Source organism: Telmatherina bonti (genome assembly GCF_933228915.1).
Source record: "Telmatherina bonti genome assembly, chromosome: 5".
NCBI lineage: Eukaryota > Metazoa > Chordata > Actinopteri > Atheriniformes > Telmatherinidae > Telmatherina > Telmatherina bonti.
In genome coordinates this window covers 18569390-18584122 of record NC_136623.1, presented here as the reverse complement: position 1 = coordinate 18584122, position 14733 = coordinate 18569390, and the positions used below count along the sequence as shown (strand labels likewise).

The 14733-nt window shown below is 38.4% G+C and overlaps 2 protein-coding genes across 3 annotated transcripts; one reads left to right on the top strand and one right to left on the bottom strand.

The window, feature by feature from the left end:
- Window positions 1–181: 181 nt before the first annotated feature.
- Window positions 182–10168, top strand: LOC306756332 (tumor necrosis factor receptor superfamily member 5; the record flags this gene model as incomplete). Its single annotated transcript, XM_079241058.1, has 6 exons — window positions 182–316; window positions 429–522; window positions 2519–2595; window positions 3165–3272; window positions 9386–9514; window positions 9975–10168. The coding sequence occupies exons 1-6, from the start codon at window positions 229–231 to the stop codon at window positions 10166–10168; spliced, it is 690 nt and encodes a 229-aa protein (XP_079097184.1). The 5' UTR covers window positions 182–228.
- A 984-nt stretch (window positions 10169–11152) lies between these two features.
- Window positions 11153–13462, bottom strand: rbp5 (retinol binding protein 1a, cellular). 2 transcript variants are annotated; one of them, XM_079240626.1, is made up of 4 exons: window positions 13246–13462; window positions 12759–12943; window positions 12284–12385; window positions 11153–11503 (listed from the first exon to the last, which is right to left on the bottom strand). In XM_079240626.1, the coding sequence occupies exons 1-4, from the start codon at window positions 13319–13321 to the stop codon at window positions 11450–11452; spliced, it is 417 nt and encodes a 138-aa protein (XP_079096752.1). In that variant the 5' UTR covers window positions 13322–13462; the 3' UTR covers window positions 11153–11449. The 2 variants fall into 2 exon arrangements, with proteins under 2 accessions (XP_079096752.1, XP_079096753.1); XM_079240627.1 differs by having other exon boundaries at window positions 13300–13462.
- Window positions 13463–14733: the final 1271 nt, after the last annotated feature.

Sequence of the window (14733 nt, the reverse complement as noted above, 5' to 3'; positions counted from 1 at the left end):
AAGACTTGGAAATAGAAGAGGGAACTGTTGACTGAAAAGTGTGTCATGTAGTCTCAAAGGAAGTTCAGTTTCAGCTGTAAATCAACGCCCACACTCTTGTATATACAGTCGCTCAGACACTGAATAACATTTTTTTTAAAAAAAAAACACTAACTTTTTATTTTTATAGATCAAAAAAAGCAGACAGCAGTTGACTGTACAAGTAACAGCAACACAGTTTGCGAGTGTATGACTGGTTTCTACTGTGAAGGTAAAGATTGTGACCACTGCACTCGACTGACAGAATGTCCTCCAGGTGAAGGGGTTAAGGTTAAAGGTAAGGTTCAAATGTAAAATTCAAAGTTAACAGTGCTGCTTTTGTGTAGGAATTGATATTTTATCATACAAACTATTATACAAAAAACACTGTGTTTCATTCCTTCTGGTAGCTACTCGAACAAATGACACAGTCTGCACGGTGTGTAAAATTGGGACCTTCAGTAACGTCACAGATTTCAGCTCACCCTGCATCCCACATACCAGGTAAGACTTCATCCCTTTTTATTACTCATATTACCATTAATAAAGCTGTAGGATTATGTACTGTATGTATGCTGGTAAAGAGTGAGTGGATTAGTCATCTGGTGACAACAAAAATTACTTTTGGTTTAATTGTATATCTTTGTTCTACAAACTTGAAACATCCAACATCCCACATCACGCCTACTGTACCAATATTTCATATTCATGCATTATAATGGAATAATCCAGTAGCAGTTGTCTGAGAAACCTCAGACAATTGTATAGATATTAGGGGTGGGAATATCGAATGAAAAAAAATTTTTGGTTCACAATTTTAAAATAGATTTTTTTTATGTTAAAAATTGATTTTTTTTTTCTCAAATAAATAAATATAATTAATTCATTATTGTTTTTATTGATCTTTTTACTTGTATTCTTGGGCATTGTAGCAGCAGCATGATGATCTGGCTACTGTGTTGTTTTTACCTAATTGAAATCAAGAAAAATGACAAGCAAAAAAAAGTTTTATACATTTCTATTGTTTTTAATCTACAAAAATCAGCGATATCAAAGAATTGTGAGAACTGCAATTTAAATCGAATCGGCACCAAATTATGGAATTAAATCGAATTAGGACAAAATCATATCGTAACAGCCCTAAAATAGATAGATAGATAGATAGATAGATAGATAGATAAGTGCCTTGTTACCAGGCTTCTGCAGAGATGAATGACACACAGAAGAGGTAAGAGTCAGCTATTTGATTCAGGATTGTTGGACATCTGAAAATTGGATGGTAGACCTGGCGGACCAAACTTGGGCACCGCTGCTCTTAAGAGGACATAAAATAGTGTCTGATCTAATTCTTGAGCAGGGTGAGGATGCTGGTCTGTTTTCTGCACTTCACCCTCCCTTGGATTATGTGCATTCTCCTTTTTGACATTAGAATTGTACATGTGAATAGTAAAAGATAAGGTTTTGGGTGTTTTTGTTGTCATTGTCGTTTTTTGTCCTTGTTTGTTCTTTTTGTTACCTTTTGAACTGTCCTAGTGTGCCCGACTTTCATTCCACCTCTTGGAGGACCCTCAGTCTGTTTTTTTTCTTGTGTTACTTTGCGGTCGGGAGCGGTGCATTCCAGAGTTCGTAGGCTGGTCACTTTTCCACTGTTGGCTGGTCTTACACAGCAGCCCACCAGACTTCTCTTGCTGTGGCCTGCTTTTCTGCAGTGGTCTGTGGTTACACAGGGGAGTCAATTCAGTATACAGGAGAGGTGGCATTTCCTGCTCTAATCTGTGGTTTTGGATACTGGTAACTCTAAATGACGTCTTCTGAAGAGCCAGATTCATCATGATTGATGGCCTTTGCAACTACACTTGAGAATATATTCAAAATTCTTGAATTTTTCCTGATTATTTGGGCTTCATGTATTAAAGTAATGACAAACTGTCATTTACGTTTACTTAACTGAGTGGTTCTTGTCATGCTATGGATTAAATCAGTTGTCAAGTAGGGCTATTCTCTGCAGAAACCATATCAGATATGCTACCTCTGCACAAAACAAAGGATTGTGTCAAACTCAGTCAAATGGCCAAAAAACCAAAAAAAAAAAAAAAAAAGAAAATGCAGAAATTACCTCCTAACAAGACACACCCGTTTACAGAAAACCATTCCTGATGGCTGCCTCATGAAGGACATGGAAGGAATGCAACACAAAAGGGGAATGCAAAGCTGTTATGAAAGCATAAAATGTCTATGCTGAAGAAGTCAGGATATAAAACATTTTCTGCTTGTTGAACTGTTTTGTTCTCTAGCTATCACAAGAAAAACGATATAGATAGATAGATGGATGGATGGGTGGAAGGATGGATAGATGGATGGATAGATAGATAGATAGATAGATAGATAGATAGATAGATAGATAGATACTTTATTCATCCCCAGGGGATGGGGACAAACACATTTTTTGTTTCCATTTTAAGCTATTGTTTCTTAATCTTACTGTACATGTTGCTTCCAGATGTGAAGACTATGGAAGGGAGGTGAAAACTCTCGGAACCACAAAAACCGATGCCGTCTGTGGAGACTTCAAATATCGTAGGTTTTCAGCTTTATCTTGGAATTAGTTTTTACTTTGTGTGAAAAACAGAGCTCCTGTTGTCTCGGCATCAAGAGGGAAAGAGGAGGGAGCCCATTGGAAATCTTTTCATTCTCTAGTATTTAGACATGCGGGAAAAGTCTAAATATTTCACATATTAAAAAAAGTTTACAGTAAAAGATGTAATAAAACCACGGAAAGCTCTACATTGGGCTTCAGTCCGAATACACCTTGTTAAGTGTGTGCACGACTCAGAGATGTATAAAGGAAACATATAATGTGTTCAGTGTTCTGTGAACAACTGACCCCTTACTCAGCTAAGAGAAAAATCTATATCATTTCATTCATTACGGCCATACACTCTGATTACGGCCAGCCTTCATCATCACAGCACTTTCGTCCTTTCTTTAACAGCATCATCAATAATAAATTGAGGCTTGTGTTCAGTAATAAGTCGTGCTTTTTATTTCCCAGAAGTTACAGAATCTCTACGTAAATGCTTGCGTAACCAGAAGAATTGATGAAGATTTAACCTAATTACCCCCCTCTTTCTTTCTTTTTGCCTCAGGTTGTTCCTGGACCCTGCCTGCAGGTTTGTGGTCTGGACTTGTGTTGACCATACTCATCGTGGCAGTTTTCATGTTCTGGAGAGCAAGACGCAAAACACGCAAAGCAGGTGTGTACAACACGTCACGTGTAGGTTTGTTCATTTTGCTGTTTTCTCACACTTTTGTTCTGATGCTGTTTTAAAGAAAATTTGACTAATGGGAGTAACTACTCATGTTGTTCCCACAAGAGCCATTTGCTTTGATCTCATACAGTTGAAGGTCTGTGCTTATCTCTCCCATACATACTCTCCTGCTGTTTTATTGTACAGTATTAACAGCACACAATTCTGGTTAAGTTCACATCAACATTTAAAAACTGTGTTCTTATTTAACTAAGTGATCTGATTCTCATTCACGCAAAAAGGAATGTAAACCCATTAAACCCATGCAGGTTCAAAAAAAGGCGATGCTAAATGTAATGGTAGACAATGTTCTACCACAGTGACAAACTTGCAGTGGGAAGCCACATCCTGTTCAGTTTCAGCCTGACACAGTTATTTAATATAACGTGACGCACGGCTCACAAGCAGATAAGTCATATTGAGAAACCTGTCCTACGTATGTGGCACAGTATCATCACGTATTGTTTTGGCTGAGTCTGTATTTCATCTGACATTTGACGATTTTCCACAGAAGCAATGTGTCAATGTTGGAACTGACATTTATGATACAGTAAATAGTTGCTTATATTTGAGAATGAGTGTCAAACGGATTTTAAAAAGTAAAAGTGCTCAATGTCAGAGTTGTCTGATTAGGTGAGATGAAGTTCACAAGAAACGAGAAACCACACTGGCAAAGAGAAAACACTCGATTAATATTCTTCCCATAGCATGTCTGTATTTTCCATTTAGTTTAACATAACCTGAGTGCGGATATTTTCAAATATTTCAAAAGAAATATTGGGAACCTGAGTTTCCTCATGTTGAAGTTTTGAATTGTTATTATTGGATTTCTGCTTCTGTATTTACACGTTGCAGATATGCTACTTGAACTCTTTTTAATGATGCATACGAATGTAGTTGAAAAAGGTTTTCTGTGCATTTCACTTCATTTAACTTGTTTGCTCTTTTTAGTACCTCCCTGCTCAAGTATATGCTTTGCTTATTTTTGCTTGACATGGATGTTTTAGTATTCTCATGCAGACCCATGTGTTTATAGAATTTATAACTCTGCTTTAACTGAGGGACATTTTTTTATTTTTTAACTCTCCTTTTATTGTATCTATTGACCATTTTAGCTAAGTTGTATTTTATTGTGTGAATTTTAGCAAGAACCATTTTGCAGCCTCTGTCACCCTCATGGAAAAATATAGACAAACAATAGTTCTTAAAAATAATGACATAATGTGTGCTTATTTTCATAAATCGCTTAAAACAGTCAAAACTCAAATCTACCAAACATTTAGTCATTTTCACTCTGAATACCTATTTAATTGTAGCTCTGGATATTTGATCATTCTAAAATCAGCCTTTTATCGACATCTAACATAGATTATTTCACACACAAACAAATCACCATTGGGGCCTCATGATAGTCACATGGCTCCATTATGTCACTGGCAAAAATAAAGGAATTTCATGTTACTTCTTACAAGGAAATGTGAAAAGTTGTGCAATGAACACCTTTTATATAGTATATAAAAGGTGTATATATAAAATATATAAGATAATATAAATGGATTCAAATACTTTTTGCTGAGTCTTGGACATATCAGAAGAAGCTTGTTGTGAAATGATTTAATAGCAGGCTTTTGTGTTTGTTTTTGGGTAGTTGGTTTGTCTGGTTGTGATGCATGTACATTTTATGCCATAAAGATGTTCAGTAGGCGATAAGTTTGACTGCGGCACAAGGTTTAAGATGAGGATTAGGTGAAGACTTCAGTAATGTCACCTGTTTTCTGCCAATCCTGATATCCAATTCACAACAAGACAACTTAGAATCATATGATGAAGAATTACCAAGAAGAAATACATTTTCATTTATGTATTAATATTTACATAATTGTATTATCAGTATTTTATTCCCTGGAGGGCATCCCTCATTAGATCTGAATAACGTTTTTGCAAACACTTTCTGTGTACCAATTTATTCTTTTTTTTTTTTTTTTTTTTTTAGATAAAATATGACACAGAAAACCTTAAAAGAAAAACAGAAGAACTGCACCAGAACTAAATCTAAGACTATTTTTTTTTTAGGTGCTTTGGTTGTTAATTCAACCCGCATCTCTGTACATTTAAAAGTTTGACACTGCTCAAGAAAATTAAGGGAACACTAAAGTAACACGTTGTAGATCTGAACAAATGAAATATTTTTATTAAATACTTTATTCTTTCTATAGCTGAATGTGCTGACAACAAAATCATACAAAAATGATCAATGAACATCAAATGTATCAACTCATGGAGGTCTGGATTTGGAGTTGTACTCCAAATGAAAGTGGAAAAACACACTACAGGCTGATCCAAGTTTGATGTAATGTCCGTTAAAGTTGTGCTATTATGGTATTTCAAGTTTTCTGAGCTTTCTACAGTGTTACAGTGTTGAATCCTCATCAGACATGTGAACAGCACTGTTTTTTATCACCTAAACGCATGTTTGAGTTCGAGTTTGAGTTCCAGCACTCTCTCTGTTCGGTTTCCATGGCGACGAAAAGCGTGTAGTTTTAGAGAGTTTTTTCTACTTGGAAATCCTTGTGACGTCCCGGGGGATTAGGTTTGATGATTGGTTACCTTCTACTGGTTAACAAGGGCATGTACAAATACATCAGGCGGGTGGAAAACGTCGGATAAAGTTATTTCCAATGATGGCTGGTGAGTTTACCAAAGAGAGACATCCTGCTGCATTCTTTGCTGTGGGTTGCTGTTTTCCACTTCGTTTTCAGGGTCTGATTCAGGTTCAGGTATTCTACGTGCTGATATGGTATTTTGTTATTTTATTGAGTTCGTATTAGCCTAATCCTTCTGTTTATGAGATGTTACAATGATGGCGAAAGCAGGTGCGGTGCGCGCTCCCGATGTAGTGCAGTGGCGGGAGGCGGGGCTTAATGCGGAAGAGTCTCAATCCACTCGTTTTGCCCGCAGGCTGAACTGACAGCCTACGGAGAGGGACGGTCTGAAGTGTAAAAAAAAAAGCGATTTGTGACAATAACTCGAGGTGCTCAATTGGATTCAGGTCTGGGGAACGGGCGGGCCAGTCCATAACATCAATGCCTTCGTGTTGCAGGAACTGCTGACACACTCCGGCCACATGAGGTCTAACATTGTCTTGCATTAGGATGAAACCCAGGGCCAACCGCACCAGCATATGGTCCCACAAGGGTTCTGAGGATCTCACCTTGGTACCTAATGGCAGTCAGGCTACCTCTGGCGAACACATGAAGGGCTGTGCGGCCCTCCAAAGAAATGCTACCCCACACCATTACTGACCCACTGCCAAACTGGTCCTGCTGGAGGATGTTGCAGGCAGCAGAACGTTCTACACGTTTTGCTGCTAGCAACAGACTCTGTCATGTCTGTCACATGTGCTCAGTGTGAACCTGCTTTCATCTGTGAAGAGCACAGGGCGCCAGTGGTGAATTTGCCAATTTTGTTGGCAAATGCCAAACGTCCTGCACAGTGTTGGGCTGTAAACACAACCCCCACCTGTGGACGTCGGGCTCTCATACCACCCTCATGGAGTCTGTTTCTGACTGTTTGAGCAGACACATTTGTGGCCTGCTGGAGCTCTTTTTGCAGGGCTCTGGCAGTGCTCCTCCTGTTCCTCCTTGCACAAAGAAGGAGGTAGCGGTCCTGCTGCTGGGTTGTTGCCCTCCCACGGCCTGCTCCACGTCTCCTGATGTACTGGCCTGTCTCCTGGTAGCGTCTCCATGCTCTGGACACTACGCTGATAGATATAGTAAACCTTCTCGCCACAGCTGGCATTGATGTGCCATCCTGGATGAGCTGCACTACCTGAGCCAATTGTGTGGGTTGTAGACTCCGTCTCATGCTACCACTAGAGTGAAAGCACCGCCAGCATTCAAAAGTGACCAAAACATCAGCCAGAAAGCATCAGAACTGAGAAGTGGTCTGTGGTCACCACCTGCAGAACCACTCCTTTATTGGGTGTGTCTTGCCAATTGCCTATAATTTCCACCTGTTGTCTATTTCATTTGTATAACAGCATGTGGAACTGATTGCTAACTAAGTGGACAGTTCAATTTCACAGAAGTGTGGTTGACTTGGAGTTACATTGTGTTGTGTAAGTGTTCTCTTCATGTTTTTGAGCAGTGTATAATTGTGTTAATGTATTCCAATACTTGAAAGGATCATTTAGCGATCTAAGATATTTTCAGTTTATAAAACCTACGGTGTATCTGTATCATCATACTGACATGATAGCTTGTATTAATAATCATTCTGTGCCAGTGAGACACGTTCCATATAAACCTAATTGTGAATTCTTACAACTTTGAGTAAAAATGACCACAACTTTTCTGAAAAAGGAAACCTCACGCTTTTTACATTGGTCTATCAGATCAACAGTCAGTGCAGGTTTGAAACTGAAAAGATGTCGAAATGGAGGATGTTTTTTTAATGAGTGTTGGGTGTGAGTCACAATGAGTTGTTATCTTTTGACGCTACAAGTTACTTTTAAGGAAGTGAGACAATTTTTCGAAGAAACTATGCCTCATCTCAAACACACAATCTTTGATACTTAAAGCGTTTGTATGAGAAATAATTATTTTACTGAGACAAGTTGAATTTAATTTTATTAAAATGATAGCTAAATATTTATCAACATTTGTGCTTCAACACAATTAATATGACCTTTAAAAAAATAAGTCTAAGCTTTAAACAAAGGTCAATACCAGTAACATCAGATCCATGTTTTAATGTAATAATCTAACACATTATTATATAACTGTTTACAAAGCGTGAAGGTTTAGAGTACCTGCGTTTGCTTTTCTCACTATTGTAAATGTCTCTTAGTGTTGTCTTAACATTAGCTCATGAGGCTTAGTGTTAAGATTTCTTCATCAAATGAGGTGATGTCTAAAAATATTCAAACTAAATATGCAGTTATGTAAATATAAACAACTGCAATGATTATCAACATAGGACCAAAACAGGCAAACAGAAGCCTCCTCATCTGTTTGTCAATAATATGTACAAACCTTTTCCTTAAAAAGACAGTAAATTAAGAAGAACATAACTTGTACATCAACATGAAAAAATTTGCATGGTGAAGAAGAGCATGCAGAGGAAGTATAAAGAACCCCCACAGGAAGTAGGCGAACATGTTTTTTTTTTTTATTGGGAGAAGACTTCATGACTGTAATTTCAGAGTTCACCACCAGATGCAAACCCCCTGGTAAGCATCACTAACAGAAAGCTGAGGCTGCAGTTCCCAGAAACATTTTGTACATGTCTCTTTGGAGAGATAAAATTACCGAAAACAAAAAAAAATGTTTCATGTTTAAGAGTCATGGGGAGAGAAGTAACAGTTCATGATCACCTCACATTTCTAGTGTGGTTCTTTTGTCAAATCAAATCTTACTTAATGACATCACTTAATTTAGCAACACAAACCTAAAGAAAAGGACTTGTTTAGGGGCAAATTTTCAGTCCAACTGAGACTCCTGATGTTTGAGTCAAGCTTTTCACTTCCTGTATTTCAGTACAGTGAAGTTTAACCTTCAAGTTTCATGCAGTGTCCTAAAGAGCTGCAACACCCACACTGTACTTTCTGCGCTGACATAAAGCCACTAACATACAAGCTTTGTAGAGAGACTAGTAAATGGAAAATCAAGTATTTTTTGTGAACTAAATGAAGCAGACTGTGAAGTACATCGAATATAGGAGGTATTTGAGTTTTTACCAGGTAACTTAAGTATAAAAAAGGTCATAAAAGTAATCTGACTAGGCTAGACTTTGTAACTTTTTTATATTACTTTCAAGATGACATAATGTGGCATAAACAAACCTCATGTTACATTGTTGCCCAAGCAGAGCAATGGGATTACAGTGCCACCTGCTGGCTATATGGCAAAGCTTTTTCCTTGAATATAAAGGTGTAGTTCTGTTTTCTGCACGAAGTCTTTGGTTTTAGCCCAACTACATCATTGTTATCACAGACATGCTTCTGAGTTTGAGGTTGAATCAGCTGATTTTCTAATGTGTTATGTTCTATGTGTGGTCAGACAAGTCCAAGGTTCCTGTCACTCTGGTGGAGAGCACTCCAATGCCAGCCATAATGCCACCACATCAGTCTTGTCCTTGCCAAGAGAGCTGCCCTTTAGAGAGCTGCAAAACAAACCTTTTCAATCCAGGTAATAAATCCTATAAAGACTATCCTTTTTCATGTTTCTCTTAGAAATATTTCTGTTATTGAACTATGATTGCAATTAGAAAATAATGGGAAAAACAAGTTGAAAAGTGAGACACTGGTTGGGCCGAGGTTTATCAAACAGCAAGATAATGATCCAAAATATCAGAAGAAAATGGCTGAGAATAGGCTTCAAAGGATGGTGGACTTGCAGTCTCCAGGCTCAAACCATATCACGGTAGTTTCAGATTAACTGCACATAAAGGTCGAAGCAAACTAATTAAATTTGAGGTGCATCAATGAGCTGCTTACATTTGACTTGCAGTTTAATCTCATGCTGCACGAAAGTGTAACCAAAGTATTTATTTTAACCCAACTATGAGTCGTATCAACTGTTCATTAAGTACTGAGCGTGTCTTCTTTGAAGGAAGGTCACTAATATTGCCTCTGTCTATCTTCCTCAGACAAGCCTATAGATGACTACAGCTTGAAAGACAGCTTAGACAGCAGTGTTCTCATAACGCCAGTGAAGGTTTCTGTTTCATTTTCTGACCAAAATCCTATAAATGGAATTGGAAAATACAGCAAAGGCTCCTTTTTGAGGCTGCCTTCAGAGCCACAGGAGGACGAGTGGTGTGGAGCCAATGACGTGGTGTAGGTTTTCTGACCAGGAATCATCTCTGGCATGAGATACCATGGCTATTTTTTCTTAAAACTACTGAAATGAACATATTTACATTTACAAGTAGAACATTTACTGCCACCTGCAGGACTTTGATAAAACCTTCAACTGTTGGACTTCTGCCCAATCTTTCTAAGCTAACAGCTAAAGAAAAAACTGCTGTATCCTCCTAACATGACTGAGAATGTTGATGTAAATTAGTTTTAAAGGAGCTGCATCAGCAAAAGTAGCTGATAGCTCACTACTATATTCATTCTTTATTACTTTACTATCAATAAGTCCTGCAATAACATCAAGACACAAAGACCAGCTGTTAGCAAAAACTGCTTTCTGCATCTTACACACTACCAGTCAAAGTTTGGACACACTTTTCTTTTAGATTTAATAAGAAAATGTGTCCAAAATTTTGACTGGCACTGTAACCGTGTCATGGAGCCCCATTTTTCTCCCTAAAAAAGAAACACACACACATCAGTGAATCACGCTTTTGCTCGATGAGCTGATCATTCATTATGTTCATACTTTCAGTCTTACATCCAAACCTTCAGCCTTACCCTCATACGAAGCAAATGTCCTGATCACTGACAGCAGTCGCTGTAACCCCCCTCCCCTCAGTCCATCCTAACTAACTTAGGTCAGGCCCAGAATAGGTAAATTTTCTATCATGTAAAGTATAAGTCATTTACAAAGAATTGCATCCTGTATTTATTTGTTTTGTTTTTTTATGCCAGATCCAGAATTCTTTTGAAAGAGATGGATTTATTTATTTTTCTAACATGTTTAGGTAATCTTTTGTTGTTCCAATGACTTATGTTGTGAACTCTGCATGTAAAAAAAAAAAAAAAGCCTTTGGTGATTTAATGATTAACCAAATTATGACTTCTGAATTAATCAGCATTTATAAACCAGCAAATGTTATAAATATGAAGTAAAAATACGACAAACACACACACACACTGAAGTTATTTTTACTGTAAAACATCATGTAGCATATCATGTACTGAAGACAGAGAAAAAAGACATTGTGGATGTATGATTTGTTTAACATTGTGAAGGTAGTTCAATATGAAGAACGTTTACACACTCGTATTTGCTCTGCTGTCCTGTCTTTTATCACCATCATACTGAACATAAACAGTCTCAAGTTATCTTGTGATCTTTAAAATGATTGTTTCTAATAAAAAAGTTTCAAACATGATTCAGTTTCTGTACTACTTTTCAAATGAGGGTATTCACTGCAGCGTGTCTGCAGCAACTTCACTCAGCCTTCTTGAAGACCTGCTTGGCAACGATGCCCTGAACTCTCATCTCCTGCAGAGAGGCGGTGAAAAAGAAAAGTAAAGAAGGGAGGAGGGGGAAGGGTGTAAATGAAAAGTGAGAAACAATAAGACATTTTGGCACACCAAAGAAAAACTAAATGAGTGATGGGCAACACAAACCTGGGACTGTATCCAAAACAGCCCCCAACCCCATGTCTCTTTCTCCTTCCCCTCATCCTTTGACCTCTGAAGCTGTGTTCTTCTCTTTCACCATCCGCTTATCTTTAAGCACCTTCCCCCCCTTCCTTCTCCAGCTCCCCCTCACTCGGTCTTCATCCACCTAGCACTGTTCCCTTCTCTGGCTTTGTGTAATGTTTAAAATCCACCATTTTAAGCCTTGATCCTTGTTGGCATTTCTTTCACAATTGCCTCCACAGTTTAGCATGAACAACACACTGTTTTGTGTGTACTGCAAGAAAGGTATTAGTGGAACAATGCTAATTGTTTGAATGCACCAAAAGCTCTAAACTTTCAGTTGCATGTGGTAAAACTGCATTCAAAACTCTTCTTTTGTTGGTTCATAGAGTTTTACGAAAGTGCACAAGGTTTGTCATGAGAGTCATCGTCCTGCAAAGGCAGTGGCAGAACAAGGCATGAATAACCAAACCCTGCTATATTTGCATGTTCTCTCTCATTTAGCATATCAATTTCAGCATCGCTTTCCTTCTAAGCTTGAATTTTCCTTGTTCCTGCATTCCTCGGCCCCCTCTTCCCTGTGCCTCCACTTTGACCTCTCCTTCCCCCCTCTTTTCTCCTAGCCATGCACACTCACCAAATGCAGCTTGTCACCCTCAAGCCAGTGAGTCCAGCCTCTTCCTTCTTTCTCTCCACGCTGTACACACACCAGCTTGTCTCCTTCCCAGCTCACTGTCGTCTACGTGAGCAAAGACATGATGTATTATTGCAAGCAATCAGTATGTAAAGTAGCTTATAGGTTAAATCACACAGGAACAAATGGCTTTGTGAGTCTCTTTTCATTCTTTTCTGTTGGGGACAAAAGAAGATAATGTTGCTTATTCTGGTCACGCACAGACATCTCAGTGACAATGTTTCTCATTCATGAATTAATGCTCCTCTCAAATCCTTCGTAGGAGGCTGAATGTGGTTGCAACGCAATCACACCATTGGCTGGGTCGACTACACTCAGGGTTTAAATGTATTATGTAAACTTGTATAACAAATACAGTTAGCTTTATGCACATGTCCAAACAAATCGGAGCACACGTTCAGAAAAAACAAACACACACCTGACAGGTACGACCATCCACAGGCCCCAGATCTTCAGTGAATTCTTTCCCGATAGTAAAATCCATGTTGAAGTTCTTGAAGGTAGTGAGTGTGCGGATTTTCATGGCTCCTGTGGCTGGGTCATGGGTGATATCTTTGGTGGGCTTCAGCAGACACACAATCTTCCTCAGAGCAAAGTTAATATCTGAGAGATGAAAGAGAAGAGCTGATGTTCACATAATGGCAGGAATAAATTAAATATCATCATTACAGAGAGGGTGTGTCTGTTTCATTCAGTGCTGACAGTGTTAATACACACTCTGAGTGTGGGAGACTGGGGTCATAAAAAGGACATGGTGGTAATTTCATCACAATAAGGCGCAGCTGCAAATGAAGATGGTCCACACATCAAGTCATCTTTGAAGATTAGTGTTCACACATAAAGTTTATTACAATTTAAAGCATCAGAGCATCTAAAAGGTGTTTGCTGCATGAAAACACTCGTACCTAAAGTTGCGAGGTAGGCGTCCATATTTTCCATGTGAATCAAATGATATGTACCGGAGTAATTCGGTTTAGACATTTTCTTTCTTTTCCTCCTCGAAAGGTTCCAAAATCTCTTATTCAACTTGTTATTGTTTCCCTTCCAGAGTCTGGTCGCTTCCGATTCCTCTTGCGTAACTTTTTGGGACAGAGCTTCTATTTGAGGAGTCTGCGCGAAACGTCCAAGTGTTGCCTCCTGCTCGGCTTGTTGCGCGGGGCTGGAGACTCGGTTATGGTGCAGGGTGGTCTGGAGCTCCTCGTACAGTGTGGACTTTCCCTCGATGTATGCAACAGTTTCCAATCAGCTGTGATAAGCTAAAGCAGGCAGACGCGGATCCAGGACCTCGTTTTTTTTTCTGCAGGGGGAGGTTCATTCTTTTCATTAAAGCTGATGGATCAGCTGCAGGCAGAGGCGGTGCTCCGGAACCCTGAAATATTTGGTAGGTGGAGAGATAATGTAGAGCACGCTGGGATGTTGATTTAATGGGAGTGGACGAGGGTTATACATTATTATTAAACCACTGCTTGGTGTACAGAATGCGTACTTTCCCCTCAGTACATTAACAGGTTTAAATTTGTTCTTTATTTTACTAAACAGTTCTCGTGTTTATTACAACATCTGTGTATATAAAAAGTGGTTCATCCAGACATGGACTTAATTACATACAACCTAGCAACAAATGGTTATCTTGTGATTTAGCCCAGTTGGGTTCTCGCGAGATTTACCAGATCTAAAACATATTGCAAGAATTATGTAGTCAGATTTTTAGCAGCTGTCTTCTGTTTGTAGCTTGTTCTCAAGTAGACTGTTGCAAGATATTATTCATGTCTTATTATACTGAAGGCATGTCCACAAAAACACATATTATAACAAATTATATATGAGTGTATACAAAATACGATTATATACGATATATACGACATATATATTTATACATAGGCTGTATGTGTGTGCGCGTGTGTAAATTAATACAACACGAAAAGAGAAAATTCACATTTATTAACTATTGAAACTGACATGCAAGCATTAAATGCGAAAATGTTTAGGAATAAACAAAACACAATGCTTTGTATGTGTCATTTGATTGATGTTTGCTTGCTGTCTTGGTTTTGAAATGCATTTTTGTTTCCCACATGTGCTCTGCCCTTCAGGACCACAAAACCCATCTGTTCAGTTGTCAATCTGCAAACGAAAGAGTAAGGAGAAAGGGAAAGGAGAACCATCACCCTTTCAATTTCCATGTGTGAACAATGGAAGTGACTTGCAGAAAGGTACAAATGTTAAAGCTGATTAAACCTAATAGATTATTCAAACTTTAAAGGTTTACATTTTTTAACTTGTGTTAGAGGTGTAACATAGGTTTGCAATTCTGTTAAGTGCCTGAAAAGGATTTAAACAAACCAAAGATGTTTGAACAAAACACAGTCCAAGTCTTTATTTCCTTCTCAAGC